At 43.0% G+C, this 25,700-nt stretch overlaps 1 protein-coding gene across 4 annotated transcripts in view; it reads left to right on the top strand.

Annotated features, from left to right (window-relative positions):
* ptbp3 (polypyrimidine tract binding protein 3) overlaps positions 1-20,389 on the top strand; it is a 131,161-nt gene extending 110,772 nt beyond the window's left edge. For all 4 annotated transcript variants that reach the window (XM_068030661.1, XM_068030659.1, XM_068030658.1 and 1 more), the window contains 7 exons: positions 6,144-6,206; positions 6,914-7,050; positions 9,673-9,706; positions 10,021-10,113; positions 10,829-11,045; positions 14,210-14,287; positions 17,624-20,389. In XM_068030661.1, the coding sequence (XP_067886762.1) occupies positions 6,144-6,206; positions 6,914-7,050; positions 9,673-9,706; positions 10,021-10,113; positions 10,829-11,045; positions 14,210-14,287; positions 17,624-17,756 (755 nt within the window). In that variant the 3' untranslated portion in view covers positions 17,757-20,389. The remainder of the gene's footprint in view (positions 1-6,143; positions 6,207-6,913; positions 7,051-9,672; positions 9,707-10,020; positions 10,114-10,828; positions 11,046-14,209; positions 14,288-17,623) is intronic.
* The last annotated feature ends 5,311 nt before the right edge of the window (positions 20,390-25,700 follow it).

Genomic DNA, 25,700 nt, shown 5'->3' with positions numbered 1-25,700 from the left:
CCTCTCTACAGTGTCCACAACAGCACATACAATCATGAGACTACTGTATTCTTTTCACTAACTGAGTAGTAGGTATGGACCAACTGTTTCCACTGACAAGTATCTCAATAACCAGAGAGGGCATTGATTTTAAGTTAATTGGTGAAGAATTCAAAGCAAAGAGTTTCTAAGCAGGACAATGGAGCTATGTATTCAGAAGCTGTGCCTGCAACATTATAGTTTGGAGCTGGCACAGATTATTGTGTCCTTTTGGTTGGATCAGGAGCATCATTTCAGTCAACTAGCAGAAGGAAAATTATTCAAGTTACATATGCAAAGAAAAGTTTTTAAAAAAACAATTTAAGGGGGAATCATGACTAAATTTAAGAATTCAAGTATTTAAAAAAAAAAAAATTAAATTAGCATAACGTTTGCTGCATGGCTTAGTTGGTAGGAAGTATTTTTCATTTTCCTATAGAAACATTAGACTCCAATTAAAGTTGAAGTTTTGCAGTCAATGGCTTGATATTATACACCACAGCCTGGTTACTACTAACTGCCACTACGGGTCAAATCAGCAAAAATATTCTAACGGCAGGGCAGGTAATACTTGGATTAATTGGATATTAGTTGGTAGGTTTGTGTTTACTTTTATCTGGAATAGTGCTATTGGGTACATGCCAGGTATCCACCAAAGGTCTGCAGTTTTCACCCAACTATTGTCCCTGACTTTACTTTTAATCTAGCCCGGTTGAACAAGAATATCAATTCTGTTTAGTCATTCCACTGTTTCCTGGAGACATTTCAGTTGTATTGAAAGCTAGCTCTGGTATCTCAAGGGACTGTGACAACATTTGAACAGGATTGTAATTACACCAAATTAGTTTTTTTGGCTTGTAGGATTTCAATATAAATGATCTGCCCAGCAAAGATCTGCTTTAATGGTTGGCGTATCTGCTTTTTTTGAGCATTGTCATTGCTGTCCTTGACCATTTGATATCTGGCATGGATCCCATTCACCCCTTAGTTTAAATAGGGCCAGTAAGTGTAAAGTTATTTTATTACTCAAGGTTCAATACATCAATGCAAACAAAGAAGGGTTATTTGAACTGTTGATCTTAAGCGCCACAATTATGAGATAGTGGCAAGAATGTGATTGCAGCATAAATGCTATGAATTAGTTGTAACCCTTTACAAAGTATGTAGCACAAAGATTAAATATTTGTGGTACCATTTTGTGTATTTGCAATTCAGTTTTTCCAGTAGTTGGAGGGGTTTTTGTGAAGCAAGAATTTTTAAAGCATGTGCCATTTTGGAAGACCAGAGTTTGCTGATTTTTATATTGACAGTTTTTGAGGCTTCATGTAAATATGTACAGTCTGAGACATGTTTTTAGCAGAAAATTTCTGTTCTATTTCACAAAGTTGTTAGTCATGTGAGGAGGCATCGAAGGGCTTCCCTCTTTCCCCCTCCTTGTTTGACCAACAGTTTAATTCTTAAAAACTGAATGTACTGGTCAATTCAGTAGGTGTTTCATTTGGTTCTTATGATCATAGCAACTAAGTAATCACAGGTTTTCTTGAGTTAACCAAGAAAGAGGTTCATGTTATGATAACTAAACCAAACAAATAAAAATAATAAAGGATGCACCAACTTTCTCTATCTCCTCCACCCCCCCCTCTCTATCTCCCCCACCCCCCCCTCTCTATCTCCCCCACCCCCCCCTCTCTATCTCCCCCACCCCCCCCTCTCTATCTCCCCCACCCCCCCCTCTCTATCTCCCCCACCCCCCCCCTCTCTATCTCCCCCACCCCCCCCCTCTCTATCTCCCCCACCCCCCCCCTCTCTATCTCCCCCACCCCCCCCCTCTCTATCTCCCCCACCCCCCCCCTCTCTATCTCCCCCACCCCCCCCCTCTCTATCTCCCCCACCCCCCCCCTCTCTATCTCCCCCACCCCCCCCCTCTCTATCTCCCCCACCCCCCCCTCTCTATCTCCCCCACCCCCCCCTCTCTATCTCCCCCACCCCCCCCCCCTCTCTATCTCCCCCACCCCCCCCCCCTCTATCTCCCCCACCCCCCCCCTCTCTATCTCCCCCACCCCCCCCCTCTCTATCTCCCCCACCCCCCCCCTCTCTATCTCCCCCACCCCCCCCCTCTCTATCTCCCCCACCCCCCCCCTCTCTATCTCCCCCACCCCCCCCTCTCTATCTCCCCCACCCCCCCCTCTCTATCTCCCCCACCCCCCCCTCTCTATCTCCCCCACCCCCCCCTCTCTATCTCCCCCACCCCCCCTCTCTATCTCCCCCACCCCCCCTCTCTATCTCCCCCACCCCCCCTCTCTATCTCCCCCACCCCCCCTCTCTATCTCCCCCACCCCCCCCTCTCTATCTCCCCCACCCCCCCCTCTCTATCTCCCCCACCCCCCCCCTCTATCTCCCCCACCCCCCCCTCTCTATCTCCCCCACCCCCCCCTCTCTATCTCCCCCACCCCCCCCTCTCTATCTCCCCCACCCCCCCCTCTCTATCTCCCCCACCCCCCCCTCTCTATCTCCCCCACCCCCCCCTCTCTATCTCCCCCACCCCCCCCTCTCTATCTCCCCCACCCCCCCCTCTCTATCTCCCCCACCCCCCCCTCTCTATCTCCCCCACCCCCCCCTCTCTATCTCCCCCACCCCCCCCTCTCTATCTCCCCCACCCCCCCCTCTCTATCTCCCCCACCCCCCCCTCTCTATCTCCCCCACCCCCCCCTCTCTATCTCCCCCACCCCCCCCTCTCTATCTCCCCCACCCCCCCCTCTCTATCTCCCCCACCCCCCCCTCTCTATCTCCCCCACCCCCCCCTCTCTATCTCCCCCACCCCCCCCTCTCTATCTCCCCCACCCCCCCCTCTCTATCTCCCCCACCCCCCCCTCTCTATCTCCCCCACCCCCCCCTCTCTATCTCCCCCACCCCCCCTCTCTATCTCCCCCACCCCCCCCTCTCTATCTCCCCCACCCCCCCCTCTCTATCTCCCCCACCCCCCCCTCTCTATCTCCCCCACCCCCCCCTCTCTATCTCCCCCACCCCCCCCTCTCTATCTCCCCCACCCCCCCCTCTCTATCTCCCCCACCCCCCCCTCTCTATCTCCCCCACCCCCCCCTCTCTATCTCCCCCACCCCCCCCTCTCTATCTCCCCCACCCCCCCCTCTCTATCTCCCCCACCCCCCCCTCTCTATCTCCCCCACCCCCCCCTCTCTATCTCCCCCACCCCCCCCTCTCTATCTCCCCCACCCCCCCCTCTCTATCTCCCCCACCCCCCCCTCTCTATCTCCCCCACCCCCCCCTCTCTATCTCCCCCACCCCCCCCTCTCTATCTCCCCCACCCCCCCCTCTCTATCTCCCCCACCCCCCCCTCTCTATCTCCCCCACCCCCCCCTCTCTATCTCCCCCACCCCCCCCTCTCTATCTCCCCCACCCCCCCCTCTCTATCTCCCCCACCCCCCCCTCTCTATCTCCCCCACCCCCCCCTCTCTATCTCCCCCACCCCCCCCCTCTCTATCTCCCCCACCCCCCCCCTCTCTATCTCCCCCACCCCCCCCCTCTCTATCTCCCCCACCCCCCCCTCTCTATCTCCCCCACCCCCCCCTCTCTATCTCCCCCACCCCCCCCTCTCTATCTCCCCCACCCCCCCTCTCTATCTCCCCCACCCCCCCCCTCTCTATCTCCCCCACCCCCCCCCTCTCTATCTCCCCCACCCCCCCCCTCTCTATCTCCCCCACCCCCCCCTCTCTATCTCCCCCACCCCCCCCCTCTCTATCTCCCCCACCCCCCCCCTCTCTATCTCCCCCACCCCCCCCCCTCTCTATCTCCCCCACCCCCCCCCCTCTCTATCTCCCCCACCCCCCCCCTCTCTATCTCCCCCACCCCCCCCCTCTCTATCTCCCCCACCCCCCCCCTCTCTATCTCCCCCACCCCCCCCTCTCTATCTCCCCCACCCCCCCCCTCTCTATCTCCCCCACCCCCCCCCCTCTCTATCTCCCCCACCCCCCCCCCTCTCTATCTCCCCCACCCCCCCCCCTCTCTATCTCCCCCACCCCCCCCCCTCTCTATCTCCCCCACCCCCCCCCCTCTCTATCTCCCCCACCCCCCCCCCTCTCTATCTCCCCCACCCCCCCCCCTCTCTATCTCCCCCACCCCCCCCCTCTCTATCTCCCCCACCCCCCCCTCTCTCTATCTCCCCCACCCCCCCCTCTCTCTATCTCCCCCCCCACCCCCCCCCCTCTCTATCTCCCCCCCCTGTTCCTGAGGCCCTCGGCTTACAGCGGTACATGACTGTTTCGGTGGTTCTCTTGGAAACGGCGATGCCGTTTACCTCAAACAGGGTTTCTGATTGTCACTGGTGTATGCAAAGGTGGTCAGTGAACAGACAGGATTTGAAAACTTTCAAGTTGGAATGGAGCGAGAGTTGCCACTCAAGTCTGCGCATGTCAGAATGCTGTTGCTTCTCCTTTCACTACTGCAGAAAGACATAAGCTTAAAACCACAGATGTGAGGGGCCTTGTCACACGACAGTTACTCAGTCATTCCAAAGTAGCAGTTAGCTGTATTTCTCTCCTAAAATGAACAGGTAGTTCCTTTTAAACTTCCTGGGTCATGGTTCTTGCTGGGATATGAGCAGACATTTGGTCTCCCTTCTCACCAGCATTGCAGCATTGGATGCAGTGTTGCAAATTAGGTAGCCATCTTAAGCTGCCAGTAAAGTCATCCTTTTAGCTGGTCTTTTTTAAAATGTATTTAAAAATATATATAATTTCAGTTCTCCAGTCAGTGGGCCAAAGAAAATTATCATTCAACTGAGTACATTGCAGTAACAAAGTGTTGATGTTGGGTGGCAGTTGCTTTTCCAAATTGTCACAAGAGCCTTTGGGCAGGTCGTTTGAGGGGCGATTACCCTGAGGATAACCTTGTTGGACCAGTTAGAAATGCAGATAATCCATAGGTGGTCAATGGTTTACTGCTGGATGGAATTCGAATTTAGAGGATCTCACTCCTTTAGTTAATGCAGTGTTAGTTCACTTATCATCCACATCTTCACAAATGTCAGTGGATGACACGCAGCCTGTGTGCAAAGCTATAGTGCCAAAGTGTTTGATTAGTTGGAGGTCAGCTCATGACTGTTTGGTTCGTAAATACAACCATCAAATTTGCTAATTTTGAAGGGTTTTCCATTATGAATTATATTTATGCATATTTTAGATGTACATTAACTGTCCATTTTTATAGACGCTATTGGGAATTTGATAATTACAATTTTTACTTATAGGGAGTTCATTGGAGTTAGCTGCTTGTACTTAAGTGATCGGTAAATTTGTGCATCAGTGGACACTAGTTCTATTGTTTGTTTCCTGTAACTTAAAAAAAAAACTTTCAGAAACATTTTAGCCAAAAATCTCAGTAAACGGAGAAGGGAATACTGACTTGAGGTTGAGTTGGGAAGCAGTTGCACTCTGTGGCAATCCGGATGGCATAATGCAACTCAAACCTGCAGTCCTGCCCGCCCCATGACATGACCCTTTACTTTGAGCTGTCCATATGAACTGAATTTGCTGAGGAAAAAGACTGGAAGCTTCCTGTGACAGTCGCTTGCCAGGTCTGACAGTGTCGCTTTCTCAATATTGCATACAAGTTGGCATCAGTGAGCAGAAGGACAAGAATTGCCCGAAGCCAGTTTCCATTTAAAAACCTTAATTTTGGAATGAATTTGTGTACTTATCGAAGTCAAGAAAGTTGGTATTTGGGAGTGAAAGGCTATTTTGCTCTTTGTCTGGTGTTGTAATAGCTGCTCCAAGACAGCTTCACCATAGGCCAGATGCAATGTAAATTTATATCTAATTGGGTGTAAAACTCCCTACTTACACCTGTGAACTTTTTACATGACCCCTCACGTCTTTGGTATTGAATAAATCCTCAAATTGTTACTCCTACAGGTGCTAGATGTATTACTCCTGGGTGACACTGTAAAATAGCTAAGCATAACCAGTGATTGCACCAGGAGGTAATACAACTAAGTATTTTTTGAACATTGAGGCATTAATTGTAACAAAAGACAAAGGCAGTATTGTGAGAGCAGGAGATGTGGTTGAATAACTGTTAATTGAACATTTCTGTCTTTTTCTCTTTGTTAGGTGCACCCGGTATCATCGCCAATCCCTATGGGGGTGGTGGATTTGGCTTTCCACAAACTGCAGGTTAGCATGCTCAGGACTATCGCTTGTAATATTAGATTCTTTTTAATGCATTAGCAGAATAAAAGAATTCTCCCAAAGATTTATTTTATTAGCATGTAGCTGCTGTGTGGACCAGAAGATCTCAAGTTGACCATCGGTGTGTGTTAAGTTAGCTGATCTTAACTTGACGAGGTGGTGGCGGTGATGGAGAGATGGTGGTAGCTCATTGGACTTTGTCGTCTCCCTAACTATAGGTGTTATCACCCTATTATAATTATCCATTGATCCTCTACTGAAAAGTGCATGCTGGGGATTGGGATGATTTTAGCTCTGTTGCCTGCTCACTCCCCACAGTTAAATAGCCTTCAGTGCTCATTGTCTAGTGCTATGTGCAAGGTACTAAAGGGTGCTCATTTCAATGAGTCAGGAAAGGGGAAGGACGAAAGAATGGGACAGTCAATGTTGGGATAGAGCATATGTGTTTGTGTGTGTGTGTGTGTATAGGTCATACACACTGCACTGTGATTTTTAATTTAACATATATTTTATTAATACCTAGTGATGGGACCCCTGAAACCTTACAGTTGCTAATTTAAAAAAAATTGACTTTGGTATTTATATACTGGCCATCTTGCACTCAGTCTTCATTAAGTTTTTGAAGGATATGGTTCATTCTAGGAAGGAAGCACATCTGCCATGGTTAATGTCAAAGTCTTTACTGTCTCCAGGTCTGTCTGTTCAAGGAATCCCAGGAGGACTTGGGCATCTTGGCCTTCCACATGGTGCAGTTGGTGGTCGTCTAGCAATGCACGGTATTGGCCCAGCAGCAAACTCTGTTCTGCTGGTCAGCAACCTAAACCCTGAGGTTGGTGATATCATTAAGAACTGCTATGTCTAAGTCCTCCCTCCTATTTTTCACCATTTTTGTAGAATATTTGCTGTAGGGGGGAATTGGAGCTTTCAGTACCAATTCTTTCATGATTTTTGGGAAGGCAGTTATTTAGTTTTAGATTTGCCAATGTACAACTAGTAATTTGCAACATCTCTGTATACGTAACGTCCAATTAATTCTGAATCAAATCCATGCCGCATTCGTATCCATTACAAGGAGCTGAGGATTGATGTGTTATCAAACTGAACAAGGGGGGAAAAAAGAGTATGCTAGCACGTACTCCTGTGTTATATGTTCAGTGCATATTACAGTAATGTGTCCTGTGGGCTGCTAAAGTATCATCTCATTTAGGCTCAGCTTTGAGCTCACACACATTACCATTAACCATTAGAAGCTCCATTAGAAGTGCCTAGCATTCATGTTCTGAATGTGGCTCTGTTGCTGACCAAGTTATACTTTGAGTGCCATCCTTCCTCTAATCTGTGGCTCAGCGCTGTATGCAAGTGTGTGGTGGTGCAATGTCTTGCATGTTTGCACACATTTACAGTGAAAACACTCTGCAGTTCTGATTGTCTAGTTTATGGGCATAATTACCAGCTGCACACTGTTATAGGTGCCTAACAGCGCATCATCTGTTGATCCAAGGAATTGAGCTTGTGCTGGCGGCCAAGTACAATGGTGGCATTGATCCAAGTCTGGGTGCTCAATGGATTTTGGAGCATTATGCAGCTCCTTGTGTCATACTGGACTGCACATGATGCAAATCAAATGTCAGACCAACACCTCAAAGCACCACAATTAGTGACAAGGGACTGGCAACTGTGTCATTGAAATTGTACCATGTGAATATGGTGCCAGAATGCCTGTCAAATAAAAGTATTTTATTGCCTTCTGAAAATAGATCTTCTGGTCTTGGTGCTGTTGGAGAATTCCCAGATTGATTGTAGCCTACCCAATGGCATAATGCTTACATCAATGGATCACTTGGATGTAAATAAAATTGTTTTTCTCCCCCCACTTATTTTCTGATTTAAGATTTTTTTTGTGACAAATAAAAGGGAAATCAGACGAGTTCACTGGAAGTAAATATTAAGATTCTGTAATAAATAGTTACCTGGGAGGCAGGGGGAATTATCTAGATTAAAATGAAAATTCAACAACTGTAGCTGTGATTGATCCCCATCACTGCTTCCTCTCGTCAGTAAGGTGATCATTATCCAAATGTTGCATCCTCATGTATTTTCATATTCTATGGGTTTTTTGGTGTATTGATGTATCTTCCATCTATAGTACATGCAGTTTTTATTTCCATCGTACCATGTGCTAACTTCCCATTACTGTCGAGCTTAATTGTAATTAGCCATTGTTAATACCAACTTCCCTTTATAATAGTTATCTCCCTTGGTCTTGACAGAAGGTGCGTTTAGTTTAGGAAAAAAGCTCAAACATTAATAAAGAGACCCTATGCTTAAAGCAGCAACAGTCTATTTAGCTGGCCCATGTGAGTTTGTGATAATTTGCTGTATGCTCATGTTAATATTTCTACTAAATTCAAATGAAGCTATACCATTCGTGAAACAATTACACACTTACAGAACAATAATTACTTGTTATAATCCATGCATTAGATTTTTCTACAACCATCAAATTGGATGGCCATTAGCATATATTTAACTGAACAATTTAAAGGAAATTGATTTCTTAAGTCCATATATTATTGACAGTCGTTTCAACCAAATGTTTCACACTAAAATTAATAGTTCAATCAAATTATTGTGGTTAGCACTTTTTTTTAGTAAATGTCTAGTTTTCATTATGCTAGCAAAGGTAGGATATTTTAATACTTCTGAGGAAAGCAACTGGAATTAAAAATGTCTTCTCTTCATAGAATAGCATTATTAGGCTTTTGAATCATGAAGCCTTCCTGCCTGATATCCTTGTGGCAGGTGGTGAGAGAAGTTGTTTTTCCCATATTTCCACTTTATGTAGATTTATGTCCAACTCTGGTATAATCTTCAAAAATATACTACCTTTTGTTTTTGTGGGCAGCAGTATTTCTGAGGTGGAACACAAATAAAAACATTAAATGCAAAAGATATGTTATACATGCACCTGTTTGCCCTTCGTTTTCTGCTAGGTGGTAAATTTTGGTTGTGTTTAGAGTAAAAACAAAGAGCTACTGGGTTGGGTCATTTTTTTTCTACATCAGTGGTTTATCTAAGGAAAATTGTTGATTGCATCCATAGAGGTGCCTGTGGGCTGTGGAGGGATAAAAGTAAGGGGATAGGTAAAATACCTACTTTAAAAAAAAAAAAAGTTTTGAACACTTATTTTACTGGCCTTTTTTTCCCCCCACTTACTGTCCTGCTTCACTATTTCATCTTTTCCCAATATTTACCATATCAACAAATGTCCCCAAAATGACAAATCTACAGCATTTGAATCATCATTACCTTTTTGTGATCAAAATCGAATACTTTACAGTTGAAAGCCAGTTTGATCCATAATGCTGAAACGCTGTTCAATATGGGCAATTTGATGATGTTTGTCTCCGGTCCATCTTGTGCTGACTTGTTTTGTTTCCCCCTACTACAGAAGGTTTCACCTCACTGGCTGTTCATCCTCTTTGGTATGTTATCATTTCCACTGCTGTTTTATTATCAAATTTTTTGTTTTTAAGTTTGTGCTTCATTCAACAGAATCTCTCATCTGTGCTATCAATGAATCTTATGTTAAATATTAAAATGCATGAAATTTTATTTCCGCCGTGTAGCATTTGTTAATATGTGCACATGTCCTGAAGTGTTTAAGTAATTGAGCATTATTTTCCTTTCTTCCTGCTTCTGTCTCACGTCTATACTCTGCTTTGTTTTAAATTGTCGCTGAATCTGTTTCGTATTTCTGGTGAAATTGAAACTTTTTTTTTGTTTGATTATGCTGAAGGAGTTTATGGTGATGTACATCGTGTGAAGATCTTATTCAATAAAAAAGAAAATGCCTTAATACAGATGGCAGATTCAAACCAGGCTCAATTGGGTAAGGTTCATGAACTAATTTAACACCCTTTCTGAGTGGTTATCAATTTGAGTTGCTTGGCAGTTTTCCTCCCCCTCACATTATTGTTTATGCACAAAAAAAAAACCTGGATTCACTGAAGTGAATCTTGACATTATTGACAGACTATTTGGTCTGCACATCATAGCTGAAGTTAGTTGTGTCTTCACTTAACTCACCAGACACGTGGATGTCCCAACAAAGATCAGTAGGTAACATTTGAGACCACCAGCCTTTGCAAGTGTTCTGGCTAAGTTCAGCTCAGGTCAAATCAGTCATGGTTTTTCTCTGTCTGCTCACACTGTGTAAGTCATTCCCTGCATTTTAAATAGCTACGGTTAGAGCAATGACTTGAACCTGAATTTGAGGTTAGAGTGACCTGACCTTAAGAAGTGAAGTCAAAGATGCTATATAAATACAAGCTCCATTCTTTCCTTCTACTTCAGGTTGTAGCTAGCACAGCAAAACACAGATGAATGTAGTGATGTGTTCAATTTATATAAAAGATTTCTGGTAAAATATGTTTTGAAACTCCATTACAATAAGGGGGTTCAGTTTTCAAGTTGATTGAAATATTTAATGAATGGAGGCGGATTACTTACCAATACCCTTGACTTGAAAAATGATGCTATCTCTTTCAGAATACTGTAGTTTTCTGCATATTGCATTACAAGTGCAAACATTTTTTTCTCCTCAGCCATGAGCCATCTTAATGGGCAGAAGGTATATGGCCGGGTGTTGCGTGTGACTTTGTCAAAGCATCAGATGGTTCAACTTCCTCGGGAAGGACAGGAAGATCAGGGTCTGACCAAGGACTACGGCAGCTCCCCACTTCATCGCTTCAAGAAACCAGGGTCCAAGAACTTCCAGAATATTTTCCCTCCTTCATCCACCCTCCATCTCTCAAACATTCCGTGAGTAGCTTCAGGAAAATAGGATATCTCATCGAGTATCGGAAGACAGCAGAGCTTTTTTTTGGAAAAATCAAAAGCATACTAAATACAGGAAGGGAATCAATTGCAAATAATTCCACTAATTTATGCATTAACCTGGCTGCTTATACCTAAATGTTTTGTGGTTGTCAATTAAAGACATTTATGCTGCCTTTTGAAAGTTTTTTTTTTATACAGATGAAAGAATGTTATAACTTTCCTGTTTATACTGTTGTGCATTGGTCAGGTGTAATGATCAGGTTATGTTCCAACATCCTGCTGTGGTATAACTCAGCTGGATTGCACTGTTGAGTTGGTGCCTGTGAAAAGTAGGCCTGCCCTCTGGATTGTTTGCATGCTTGTAGACCCTACTTTGATGACCTAATTGTGAAAATGATATTGAATTTGCAAAACTTCACCCTCTGCTTCCCTCCCTCCTTGTTGTGGGATTTATTGGTCATACCTAGCCATCTCTCTGGGCTCATTCTGATTTATTATTCGTTCATGGGATGTGGGTGTTGCTGTCAAGGGCAGCATTTACTACCCATCCCTAGTTGACCCTGAGAAGCTGGTGATGAGCTGCTGCATTGAGTGAGCCTCTGCAGACTGTTTGGTGAGCATACTCCCAAAGTGCTGTTAGGGAGGAATTTCCAGGATTTTGACTGTGACTGAAGGAACTGCAATACATTTCCAAGTCAGGATGCCGTGTGAATTGGAAGGAACTTGGAGATGATGGTGTTCTCAAACACCTGCTGCCCTTTCTAGGTGGTAGAGACTGAGGGTATGGGCACTACTGTTGAAGGAGCCTTGGCAAGTTATTGCAGTGCATCTTGTAGATGGTACACACTACAGCCACAGTGCACCAATGGTGGTGGACGGGGTGCCAGTCAAGCGGGCTGCTTTGTCCTGGATGGTGTCGAACTTCTTGTGTTGGAGCTGCACCCATCCAGGCAAGTGGAGAGTATTCCATCACACTCCTGAATTGTGCCTTGTAGACGGTGGGCAGGCTTTGGGGAGACAGGAGGTGCGTTACTTGCCACAAAATGCCCAGCCTCTGACCGGCTTTTGTAGTCACAGTATTTATATGGCTCCTCAGGTTCAATTTCTGGTCAGTGGTGATCCCCAAGATGTTGGTGAGCAATTCGATGATGGTAATTTTTATTTTATTTTATTTAGAGATACAGCACTGAAACAGGCACTTCGGCCCACCAAGTCTGTGCCGACCATCGACCACATCCCCACCTGTCCCTATATTCCCCTACCACCTACCTATACTAGGGGCAGTTTATAATGGCCAATTTACCTATCAACCTGCAAGTCTTTGGTGGTGGGAGGAAACTGGAGCACCCGGAGAAAACCCACGCAGACGCAGGGAGAACTTGCAAACTCCACACAGGCAGTACCCAGAATTGAACCTGGGTCACTGGAGCTGTGAGGCTGCGGTGCTAACCACTGTGCCGCCCATAAAATGCTGCTGAATGTCATGCGGAGGTGCTTAGAGTCTCTTGTTGACGCTGGTTATTACCCACGTGGCACAAATGTTACTTGCTACTTATCAACCCAAGCCTATGGGTCTTGCTGCATGCTGGCACAGACTGCTTCACTTACCTGAGGAGTTGCGAATGGAAATGGAGAAGTGCTCATGATGTAGCTGAAGATGGTTGGGCCTAAGACACTATTGTGAGGAACTGCTGTAGCGGTGTCCTGTTGAGGATACATAGATTCTTGTGTTGTGTTGTGTAGCTTCACTAGGGTGGCACCTCATTTTTAGATATGTTTGCTGCTGCTCCTGGCTTGTTCTTTTACACTCCCCTTTGAATCAAGATTGGTCCACTGGCATGATGGTAATGGTAGAGCAAGGGATATTCCAGGCCACGAGGTTAAAGATGGTGTTGAAATGCAATTCTGCTGTTGCTGATGGCCCACAACGCCTCATGGATGCCCAGTATTAAACTGCAAGATCTGTTCAGAATCTATCCCATTTAGTTTGATAGTGCCACACAACACAGTGGGAGGGTGTCCTCTGTGTAAAGATGGGCATTTGTCTCCACAAGGACTATGCAGTTATCACCCCTACAAATACTATCATGGCAGATACCTTTGCAACAGGTAGATTGTTGCGGTAGAAGTCAAGTAGGTTTTTCCTTCATGTTAGTTTTTTTTCTAACCACCTGCTGCAGGCCCAATCTGGCAACTATGACCTTCAGGACTCTCTGAGCAGTGGTGCTTTTAAGTCACTCCTTGTAATGGACTTTGAAGTCCTCCACCCAGAATACATTCTGTGCCCTTGCTACCCTCCGTGCTTCTTTCAAGTGGTGTTCAACATGGAGAAGTGTTGATTCATCAGCTGAAGGAGGGCAGTAGATGGCAATCAGCAGGAGGTTTCCATGCCCTGATGCATGAGACTTCATGGGGTCTGCAGCCAATATTGAGAACTTCCCGTGCCACCCCTTCCTGACTCTCTACCATTGCACCCATGGATGGTAATGGAGGAGTCTGGGACATTGGCTGAAAAGTCTGATTCTGAAAGTGAGACTATCAGGCTGTTCTTTGGCCTAGTCTGTGCATAGTTCTTCCACTTTTGACACAGGTCCATCTAGTCATTATTTTATACTTTGCCATAATGGTTTTGTACAACTGTTGGTCTTGCTAGGCCATTTAACTGAATTTTAAATTCCCCAACTGCTGTAGTGGGATTGGATCTCTGGATGATTAGTCCAGGTCTCTGGATTACTAGTCCAATAGCCTAACCATTATGCTACCATTCCCAGTACTTTCTTTAATGGTTTGTGGATGGGTGGGTGTTGCACTGTGAATATCATCCAATGTAACCTCTGTTAAATACAGTTTTGTGCTTTTATCCTAGTGCTGTTGAGGTATATGGCATTATTCAATTTTACAGATTTTAGTCAGCATGTAAAATCTGAACAGTAACACCAGCAGCAATATGCTACGTAATCATGAGCTCAGATTATAATTCCTTCACTAAGTAAAAGACCATATAAATCGCTGTTTTTGTGTTCTTCACACAGTAATATCCATTTTGCATAATTTCTAAATAATAAGTCTGATCTGATTATGCACTTAATATTTTGGTCATGAATTGTCTGTTCTGTTTGTGAAGAGCTATTTTGGTCTGCTTTTAGACCTTCGATCACAGAAGATGATCTGAAGAATCTGTTTGAAAGTACTGGATGCTCAGTGAAAGGCTTCAAGTTTTTCCTGTAAGTCAACTTTTGTTTCATTTTATCCGTTTGATATCGCATAATGATACTGGGTTAGCCTAGGTACAGAAGTCTGTCATGGGTGTTTTCATATTTTGTGGTGTAATTTGCTACTCCAAATATCAGTGCTATTTCCACTATGTAATGCTAGCAGATTAGTTATGATGCTGTACACATGTTTTTGTCTTGTGTTGCTGCTAAACTTCACTCTGCTCTTAAAGGCACTCCTGAATAGTCAAAACCACAATCTAGATTGTAGATAATGATGCACAGCTCCTGGCTTGACATCATAGGTTTATCAGCTTCGAAATGTCAGGCTCTGCTCGATGACTGATGCTTTTTTGCATCCAGTTTGATTATCTGGGCACCAGATGTAGCACTTCAATTTTCTTTTTTTTTCAGTGCATCGTCTGCGGTATTAATTTTTCTTGGAATGTCCAAATGTTGAATTGAAAAATTTTGCTATTTGCACAATAAAGTGGCATGTCTCCTGATTGCCTAATGTCTATAAATCGGGTGACAATCAGCCTGAGATTTATAGGTTTTTGTTAGGTAAGCTCATCAAGGGATTATGGAGCTCATGAAAATTTGCCTCAATCTAAGTGGTGTGGTATTTTCTGTTCCACTCTATAACTGACCATGCTCTCGGGTCTAATTTCAGCAAATAACTTGTGTTCGTGCCAGTAAAAGTTTGAAACTGACTTGCAGTGATCCATTGCATATTCCCCTCTGTTTGAGGATTGTTATCCAGAGATAGTCGACCTCCTTGAGCAGTGATTACAGGATTGAACTATGCTGCCGGTTCTCCTGTTGCAGCTCTCTTAACAGCCTTGATGACCAATGCCACTATCATGGAGTTAGGGCCAATTTTGAGGTAGCCCAGTTTTATGTGATCCTGAGGTCACTCCCGACTGCCTGTACGATTCTTGGCATCAAAATGGTTAGCATTTCAGCTTTTGTTACTTGCCCTAGTCAGTTCAAGGGCAAATCTGGAACTGAGCAATGAGGGTTTGGATTGACGACAAAATGATTGGATTGCTGCAGCAGTGAGTAATTCAGAACTTATTGAAGATTCTGTACTGAAGTCGTGCTGATTTTGCACATCAGGTCTGTGGATCTGTCAGTCCAGCATTTGAGTTTGACATGCAACAAAAGATGCTTTCATCTCGAGTAGTTGCTTCTGCCCAGAGGTAATCCATTTGATCTTCAGCACTATCTCACATTGAAAGGATCTTTGTGCTGCCTCCTGGAGAAAGAGCGCTGAGGATGCAGACTGTCGGTGGACTTGTACAGCGGAAAAGGGAAGGTTAATGGGGATGTCCGAAGTGAGTCGTCTTAAAGCAGGAATGCCCCAAGTGATTTCCCTCACCCCTTTGCTTTTGTTAGGAATACACTGTATGTTCTGTTGTGTGATCTTCAATTGAAGAATAAGGAATATCTTCAAGCAGTTTAATTCTCCATAGAAACTGTATCGGAGAACTGTTGTCTGTCCAGTTTTATGCCCTCCTCATTGAAGGAAAAGACCTACTCTCCTGACAGGAAGGAGGGAGAATGAGGGCCATTGCATTTTTTAAAAAATGCTTGCCTTTTAGGAAGCAAATGATAATGTAAAATGAGTAGAAATTGTGGATTGAAACACTTTCTATTTCTGTGATTCATTGCACTAAATTGAATTGTCTACAGCAGGGTTGTCCAACATACGGTCTGCGGGCCAGGATCCAGCCCGCCAAAGGTTTCCATCGGCCCACAGATGTATTTCAGAGTTGAGAAATTTTCCATTGTCCTGTTTCGGACCAGCTTTTTAAAACAATCGCAGCCATCTCAGCTGACGGGCGCTGGGAGCAGGAACAGCAGTTTCCCAACTTCAGGCAGTTTTGGGGTTTTCCAGCGGGTTCCAACTTTTTTAAAAAGCTGCCAGAAAACCCTGTTTCTGTCTGAAGTTGGGAAACCACGGTTCCTGCTCCCAACATCTGTCATTTGTGAAGCTGAGAGCGCAAGTTTATTTTTTAAAATGACCAACAACAAAGCAGCTGTGCTGCGCGCTCCTGCCCCCTGCAACTGTCAAACGGTGGGAGAGCATGGAGCGGAAGCGTGAGGGTGCAGGAGGTGGGTGGCAGGGAGCGGGAGAGAGACACTATAGACGGTTAGTGGTGGTGGGGGGGGGCGGAAGTTAGTGGGCAGACAGAGTGGGGATGGAGAGAGAGATGGGAGACGTGGGACAGAGAGAGTAAAGGGGGGTGATGGGGGCGACATGCGATAGAGATGGAGGGGAACAGAGGGACAGTGGGGGGGGGAGAGCGAGCGAACAAGATCACTCCTGACAGATGGACAGCTATCTGGACTACTCTGCATCGCTACAAGTAGTGTGTGGGAAAACACTGACTCCTTGTACAAGCAAAACAAATGTCAGGTATCTCACTAAATCAGCGTTCAACATAGTGATGAGAATGTAAGTCAATAAATTAATTTCATTTAAAATTTCTCAAAAATGCACATTGGTTGTTTTGATTTATGGTAAGAAAATTTTTTAATGCCTTTATCTTCACAAAATTGTCTTACCAGCCCCCTATGTAACACAAATTGTCATGTTGCTCCCCATGCAATAAGGTTGGACAACCCTAGTCTACAGAGTAAGCAAGCTCAAAATGACTCTGGAATCCACTTTCAAACAGTCTCATTCTTTAACCGGAATGATTCTGTGGTGCTTGCGGGTTTGATTTTTCAGTGCTCTAAAATGATGTAAACATATAAATTAGGCACAGCAGTAGACCATTCGACCCCTTGAGCCTGCTCTGCCATTTGATGAGATCATGGCTGATCTGAATGTGGCATCAACTCCACACTTGACTCACTTGTCTATCAAGAATCCCTCTCTCTGACTCAGCCTTGAATGCATTCAGTGATCAGCCTCTACTGCCTCTGTTATCTTAATCCTTTATGCATAAGGATTGGAGTGTACAGTATTAGGTTACTGAATGGCACTGTGTCCATTGGATTGGAGATCCACAGGTTGATGGGGTACATGTTTGCACCTGTAGTTTCCTGCGCAGAGTGTTTCCAATTTTTGTGTGGTATAGGAAACTACATGGCTAGAATTTGTTAGGGGCATTTTATTTACTCCTTGCAGTTGTGCCCGAGAGCAGCATTGACAGAGGTTGTGGACAGGTCACACGGCTGCAAATGCTGGCCAGGGAGTGGTCAGTAGCACGTAGAGTCTGGTCCATTTTAGTAATTTTTAGTTTTAATTTCAACAGAGTTCCTTCGTGTTGATTTTTAAAAAAAAATGTACATCACAGTTGAAATCTTTTAAACCGCATTTCGTTCTCTGCATTGCAGGAAGGACCGTAAGATGGCCCTTATCCAGTTAGACAGTCTTGAAGAAGCAATCCAGGCTCTCATTGACCTTCACAACCATGACCTTGGAGAAAACCACCATCTCAGAGTTTCCTTTTCTAAATCTACAATTTAATTCTTCTCCTGTTTTCCCTCTAGACTGGGACCACACAATGTGGTAAACCAGCATTCAGACAGAGACTGAAATACCAATGACCAACTATGCCTGCAAGAGATGCTTAGAGTAATGATGTTTTAAGTGGAACACAACAGTGAGAGGATTCTTCCTTTTGTTTGTCGGTTGGTTTAAACTTCAGTCGATACCAATTTTCTTTATATCCAATTTTTGAAAGGGGTGGGTTTGTTGCAAGCAATCAGCAGCCATAAATTGATCATTCACCTATTAACAACTGGTTCAGTGAGTTTTTTTTTGAGAAGTTTACAATCTTGGGGGAGAGGGAAAAAAATCGGGGCTAGATCTACAAGTTTGACACATTAAACAAATTATTTTGGTAATATTGTGGGAATAAGAATTTAGCATCATGGGTTTTCGTACCACTAAAATATAAGCTGAAAGAAATTCAGTTTCGTATTTACTGTGTACTTGTTTAATTATCATGTGCCTTATTATGTGCTTATAATCAAATAGAGGCTTTTCTTGAGGTTTCTTTATGTATTGTGGGTTCTTTCAAAGGGAGTCTTTCTCCTTGTAGATTTAGGTGAATTTTTTTTTTGTGTATTTTGCAGCGTTGCAACAGTTGCTAACTGATTTGATTTATATTACAATTTAGTACACAGATGGGAATGAGAGTCCAAACTTCCTTCCTCTCCTTGGGCAAACTACAAATCCGTATTCTTTCTGTACCATCCAAGAGCTGTGGAAATGCCATATAAGAGCCTGTGCTCCAGCTATGATTAAATATTAAATACGATGACCAATTCAAAACTGCAGTGCCCGAGGCTGATTATTTTTCCTTTGAGTATCTGCAAGTTTCTAAATGATTTAAATATCCAATCTGTGTGCTACAAGTTTTATGTTATTTTAATATTTCATTTATTTTGATTTGTAGTGTGAAATTATCTGTTAATTTTACGAGTGTTTAATTATTATTGGATGTTATTTTGAGGGAATTTAGGCTTTTGAATGTTTCAGTGCAGGTACTTTTTAAAGTCCTCTCTGGGATTTTTCCTTTATTTTGTTAAGACTTTTTCGTTAGACTCTGTAGCTAAATATCCAGCATTTTGTGTTTGCCTTTCTGGTTTTATTGAATGCTCACTGGACTAACTGCCAGTCTAGAAAACATGTCCTTAACTCTTCCATCCATTCTGAAAGAGTACTTCAGAGCCGCACAGACTTTGCGAAGCTGCAACTAAACCATGGTTAGAACTGTACTGATTTAATAAATACAAGACTCTTTAATAGTGTTCAGGTGGAATTCTAAGACGCTTAACAGAAAAGAAAAAAGTTAAATATTAGTGAATGATAAGGTAGAGAAAACATGAGCTTTTATTTCAGGGTTTCAGAGAAAAACCAAAACAGGACCAAAGTTTATGTGCCTTCAGTAGTCTTAATAATTTTTTTCTCTTCCCTCCAATTTAATTTCTTTTTGCTATTTTTAGAAATAGAAAACTATTATGAATGTAGTTTCAAGTATAAAAGGAGGGAGATTGTGAGTAATAGAATAACAATGTTTTGTTTTAAAGAGAGAATACCTTAAGGTCACTAATTTACATTGAATCGGATCTGTCAACTCCCGCTTGCTGAGCATGGAACCAGAGGTTCACTTCGTAAACCAAGCATCTTAAAACAGATGTTTGGAATCACACAGTAATTTCCTCACCATTTGTGGTGCCCTGAGCCAGAACTTTCCCAAAGTTGCAATTGTGTTTTTATTCATCATTCCACACATACAAAGCCTAAAATATTGGTTTGTAATGCCTTTTGTTTTGTAACACCAAGCAATGTGGTGTAGCATTCTCAACAGTGGTCTAACGAGCTGTTATACTGTCTGCTGAGCAGGTTAAGGCAGAGCTCTTCCATTCACAGGCAAATATAGTCAAACCAGCTTCTAACTGCTTATGAAGTTTCTGACTGAAGAAAGAAAAGTCACCTGGCTTAAAGTAACTGACAGTGGGCTACCTGAATTTATTTTTTTAATTTAAAAACTGGGCTGATGTTTGACAGCACCAACAGTGGAGGACCACCCCGACTGGTATATGACAAACTGGTGATGTCAGTTAGAGAGACTTATAAACACACGCCTTCAGTCAGTAGGGTGATGTTGGCATGAGACGTGCATTGGAGTTGGGATGCTCCCACCTGTGCGGTTCAGGCGAGGGCTGCAATATTTACATGGTATCCCTAAACCTCTCTTTCAAGCTGCTTTTCTTGAATCTTACCCTTCTAGCATTGAGGTGTTGGCAGGTGTGTAGTGCTTTCCTCCCTGTTCATTCATGTGTTTGGTCTGTTCTTAAAATTCCTGCTTTTTTGAGTTTGTAAGAATGTTCAGCTGACAATGAAAATGCTGTAAATATTTGTAACAACTTTTTTTTAATCTGATGAGGTTTTTTGGGAACAAGAATAAGTACAAACTGGTTTTTATATGAAAACATTGATTGTCTTGTATATTTTGATAAGCAACAGTACCAGGTTTCATTTGTAAAGCAGTTTGTGTCATTGTGGAAGAAACAAAATGGATTCCATTTCTGTTAAGATGATTTGTTTTTAATGCAGAGATGATGAAATATTAAAAATATTTTCTAATTGTCTATTGCATGTTTCTGTATACGGTGTTCCATTTCTTTCATTGTGTGTACTTGCTTGTATGGCCTTGATAATCTTTCTCTAATTGTAGCATGCTTTCAATAAATGTCATGACACCTCTTGATCTTCCTGCCTCTTTGTCTAGCGCTTTTAACTTTCTCTTTGGTTTTTTTTTTCTCTTGATTCTAGATCAGAGGTTTCCAAACTGGGTGGTGGTGGTGGGAGAGAATGCACTGCGGTTATCACTGGGGGTTGGGGTGCGCAGAGGTTACTTGTCGAGGTCGTGAGTTGGCCCAGTATTTACTTGGCTCCTGTCTGTCCCGCTCCTCACTCGCAGGTTTTGGCTGAATCATATTCACTCTGCAGCAAGCTTTCAGTCACTTTTTTTTTCTATGTTCTTCCTGGTTTCGATTGGAACTGGGCATGACGCAGTCCCCCAAGAGCGAGTGCTTTTGCTCTGTTGACAGTCCATTGCTGCAGCAATAGAGGGGCAAGTGTGAAAGGTCCCTGGCTTTTGGTGGGGAGAGGGGGCTGCATGATGTCATTCCAAATGCAGCAGCTACTTCTTGACACCTTGCTCTTGTTGAATAATTATATTATCCGATTAACACCAAAACATAGGTCCACCTGATCCATCATCTTTCTCCATTCTTCCCACCAGTGAGTAGAATATAAATCATGTACTTACAGCAAAGACAGTACAAGAGAATTCAGAATGAGGAACTACATACAAGGTGAAAGTCTCAACATGAAATCAGAGATTTATTCGTTCTACAAAATATGGGCTCAATATATGATTTACTATTTTATTTGAGTATTGAAGTGGAATTAAATTTGCAAACACTTAGCCATGCTTTTCATTTCAGGGCTAATGAAATAACTAAAAGCCTGATTTTTATTAAGCATGGAATGGTCAGTTTCTCTGCTTTTTGTGCAGTTCAGTTATAGATTTGTTAAGGTTGAGAAAGACACCCAAGGGTTTGGAAGTTGCTTGAATGTAAACATACAAACATACAAATTAGGAGCAGGAGTCGACCCCTCGAGCCTTCTCCACCATTCAATAAGTTCATGACTGATTTGTAGTTGAAACTCTGATTCTACAAATCTCTGACTCATCCTACTTGCTGAGACGAGCATGTCATCGTTTTTTTTAGCTTTGATAATTTAGTTGTATAGTGGTGGGCGCTGTGCGATTTATATTGCTTTATGTTTCGAACAGTATGTTATGTTAGAGAAAATAAAATCCTCTTCTATGCTAAATATGGTTTCTTCAAGGGATCTGCAGGCGCAAGGGACATGAATGTCGAGGTGCCGCAAAAACGTTTGTGAACCTCTGTTCTAGATCTATTAACTTGTTTTTTTGTCAATCTTTACCTCACAACTTGCAGTCTTTCTTGCTGAAATAACATTCTGAAAACATTTATTTAAATGTTTTATTAGAAGCACTGGTATGTCATTGTTTTACCCTTTACAGCTGTGCTGTGTGTTTGCTCCATTCTGTTGAGCACCATCTTTGAAGAAAGATGATCTCTCCACCTTTTTGGGCGAAGGATGTCATTAGGACTTGTTGCAGAACAGAGTATTTGAGTCTTGGAAAAGTTGGACACTGCATGTGCTCATTTGTACGTCCTAAATGGGTGTGTACACGCACAACACACATACGAATGATGGCAAGAAAGATATTTATAAATAGTTGTTTGTTTTGTAGGGTTTTGAGCCTTTGGTGTTATCCTGTTTTAATTGCCTTGAGTTGGAGAGCCCCTCCTCCATTTAAGTAATGTCCCTTAGCTGGTGCTCTGAAGATGGATAACTTGAAGATTGCCACAGGTCAGGAGTAGCAGAAATGCTCTGCTCTTCCTAGTCATGGGGATTCCCAAACCAGCATTGATCCATCGCATGTAAAATATGGCTAAGTTTGTAGTTTAACAAGTTCCTAACAATTACAATTCAGCTCCAAGCTGCCTGATGGGTGTGCAAGAGAATTCCAATAAAAACTAGTTCAGATCTCAGTCCCCAATCGGCAAGCTTCTGGCTGTGTCCTACAGAATATGGATGAGATTGGAAATTGTCGTGTTGGGGGAAGGAGAGCCAGAGAGGGTCACTAAAGTGAACTTACCACTTCATAGGGGCAAGGTAGAGTAGTGGACTAATAACCTTGAGGGCTGGACAGATGACCCAAAGGAACAAGAGTTCAAATCCTGCCATGGCATTTTGATGCAAGCTTTTTAAAAAAAAAAAAAATTAGTTATCGGGAAAAGTGAGCATAAGCTGTTGGATTGTTGTAAAAGAAAAACCCAACTTGGTCGCTATTGTCCTTTTAGGGAAGAAAACTTGCCATCTTTGTCCAGTTTGTGGCTGTTTATGACTCCAGTCCAGTGCATACCTGACTGACTCTTGCTGGGCCACAGAGGGCAGTTAAGCCATTCCGTTGTATGAAACCACTACCACCTTAAAGCAACTCGGGATGGATAATAACTGCCTACCTTGCCAGTGAAGTCCACAACCTCAATGAAATAGGAACTTTTTCTGGAGAAGAATTGACAACTTTAGCAACGAAACCTTGCCCACTTCAAAGATATTCTTTTTCTGGATTATTTCTAAGTTCAGCATGTTCCCGGACATCAGCTGGTGTTTCCATACACTTAGTTGCTGGGAGGTCACAAGAATAGCCTGATGACTTAATTTTCATTTGCTTGTTTCTGGAGAACTGTCTCAATTCTGTTTAATTGCCCAAAATAACCCAGATGAAATCAAGAATATAAAGTAGGGGAAAGCCTGGTTTGCGAAAGAGTTTCTTGATTTGAATTTTTTTGTTAATTGATGGTCACGACTGAGTATAGATGGTGCTGTCATACAGACTCTTCTCCCTATTCCCCATCATATCTTGAGAGTTGACTCCCAAGGGATGCTTGGTAACTGTTGAAGACTGGAATTGGGGGAAAAGAAACACAAACATAGAGACTGTTGCCACTGCAATGGAAGACTAGTTTCAATATTAAGTTGGTACATTTCAAAATGTTATAGCTTGATATAAAATTTTATATCATCTGGCACTGTACCAAGAAAGCTTTCATTTAACATTTCAGTTCTGTGCATCAGGTTGTAAGGTCTGACTACTGTTGATGAACTATGTCAAAAGTCGTCTTAATGCCAGAAGCTTACTAGAGTTCTGTACGCACAGGGTTTTTTGTAGTATCAATCCTATTCGCAATCATGCAATTCTGAAACTAGTAATTGTTTTAGATGTTAAGGACTCATGCCAGAATATTCCAAATTATGACTAATTTAGCATGAAACTGACAAGTCCTTGGAAATATCCAATATGACATTGATTACCATTAAGAAAGGTACTGTATGTAAAATACCTCTTGAGTGTTGTGCATCTTGTTTTAAATTGCAACCTGCATTTATCAAATCTTCAGATTTCTGCCTGAACTTGAGACCTGATCTTTGCTGTTGAAAAGGGCCAGTTCACAACTCGCGTCAATCATTGCCTGACAGTAAATATGTAGTTCAAAATCCTTTTGGTTATCAAGTCAGAGCCGCTGTTTATTCCCAAATCCATTATTATGAGCAGAGTACAGTATAATATGTAGGAAATTTATTTTAGGGCATTGCTGCAGTCCCCATACCAGCTGGTGGCCAGTTAGAAACTGTCATTCATTAAAGAATAGTCAAATGGTTAATGAATTATTTGAGGTTATGGGTGACACAGTAGTTAGCACTGCAGCCTTACAGCTCCAGGGACCCGGGTTCGATTCTGGGTACTACCTGTGCGGAGTTTGCAAGTTCTCCGTGTCTGCGTGGGTTTTCGCCGGGTGCTCCGGTTTCCTTCTACATCCAAAAGACTTGCAGGGTGATAGGTAAATTGGCCGTTGTAATTTGCCCCTAGTGTAGGGAGGTGATAGGGAATATGGGATTACTGTAGGGTTAGTATAAATGGGTGGTTGTTGGTCGGCACAGACTCAGGCTGAAGGGCCTGTTTCAGTGCTGTATCTCTAAAATAAAATTTAAAAATTATGCATAAATTAATTTCACAGCAGTAACTTAATGATGGTCATACAACATTATGCCATTTGTTGTGCAATTATCTGTAAATCCACTATCTTGGAAGGAAAATCTTAGTATAGTAGAAAATGGCATTGAGAAAATGTTTCTGCTTGTGGGGGAGTTAAAAACTAGGGCCTCTAAATATGAGTCACTAATGAATCTTTACCTCGAATGTGAAACGTGCTACCACATGGAGTGGTTGAGATGCATTTTGTTGGAAGCTCTAAGCACATGAGGGACAAAAGAAATAGATGTGCTGGTGGGGTTAAATGCAGAGGGGTGGCTCATGAACATAAACAACAGTTTGGACCAATTTGACCAAATGAGAATGGTTAGATTGTGGAGGCAAATGTACAGATGCATTTAAGGGGAAGTTATGTAAGTACATGAGAGAGAAAGGGGTGGAAGGTTATGCTAATAGGGTTAGATGCAGTAGCATGGGAGGAGGATCTTATGAGGCATGGACACCAATTGAGCTGATTGGCCTGTTCCAGTGCTGTAAGTTCTATGTTTAAAAAGTTCATCTTTCCCAGTCATCAAGAATAGATGTGCTACCAAAACTCAAGTTGGAATCTTTTCCAATGTGGTATTAGCTGCAGCACTTCTGTTTGTGTCCGTACAGAACCACCAGGATTGCAGAGAGCTTAAGACTAGGACAAGGTTAAGCTGATAAGTTGGAGAAAGTGTTCTTGCTTTGAAATAGAGATATTCTGATGACGTGGAAATGAGCGATTGAAATGGCAAGGTGCTTTACAAATATTAAGAAAAACTCAACAACAACTTGCATTTATATAGTATCTTTAATGTAGCAAAATCTCTCAAGGTCCTTCACAGGAGCGTTATCAGACAAAGTTTGACATGGAGATATTGGGACAGGTGATCAAAAGTTTGGTCTAAGGTCAATTCAAAGGAGCATCTTACGAGAGAGAGGTAGAGCGAATTCCAGAATTAGGGCCTAGATAATTGAAGGCTTAGCTGCCAAAGGTAAAGCAAAGGGATTGCTAAAATGGGTATACCCTTTTTATGTGTAATGTATGTATAGTAAATAAATACATCAAAATTCAACTTCAGATCTGATTAAAAGTTCACCCCTCTCTTTTCTATGTACAGCATTTTGAAGTTATAACATTAACAAAAGCAGTAGGGGAAATCTCAGCTACAAAGGCTTACGTTTTGAGTGTTAAATGTATGATGCCTTCTCTAAAATAAAGTATTCCCTTTTTGTAAAATAATCCTGAAACTCCCTAATGATGGGTGAAATGGCAT

This window comes from Heterodontus francisci, chromosome 4, assembly GCF_036365525.1.
Source record: "Heterodontus francisci isolate sHetFra1 chromosome 4, sHetFra1.hap1, whole genome shotgun sequence".
NCBI classification, from domain to species: domain Eukaryota; kingdom Metazoa; phylum Chordata; class Chondrichthyes; order Heterodontiformes; family Heterodontidae; genus Heterodontus; species Heterodontus francisci.
The sequence above is the reverse complement of the archived record's forward strand: the minus strand, read 5'-3'. Positions and strand labels throughout refer to the sequence as shown.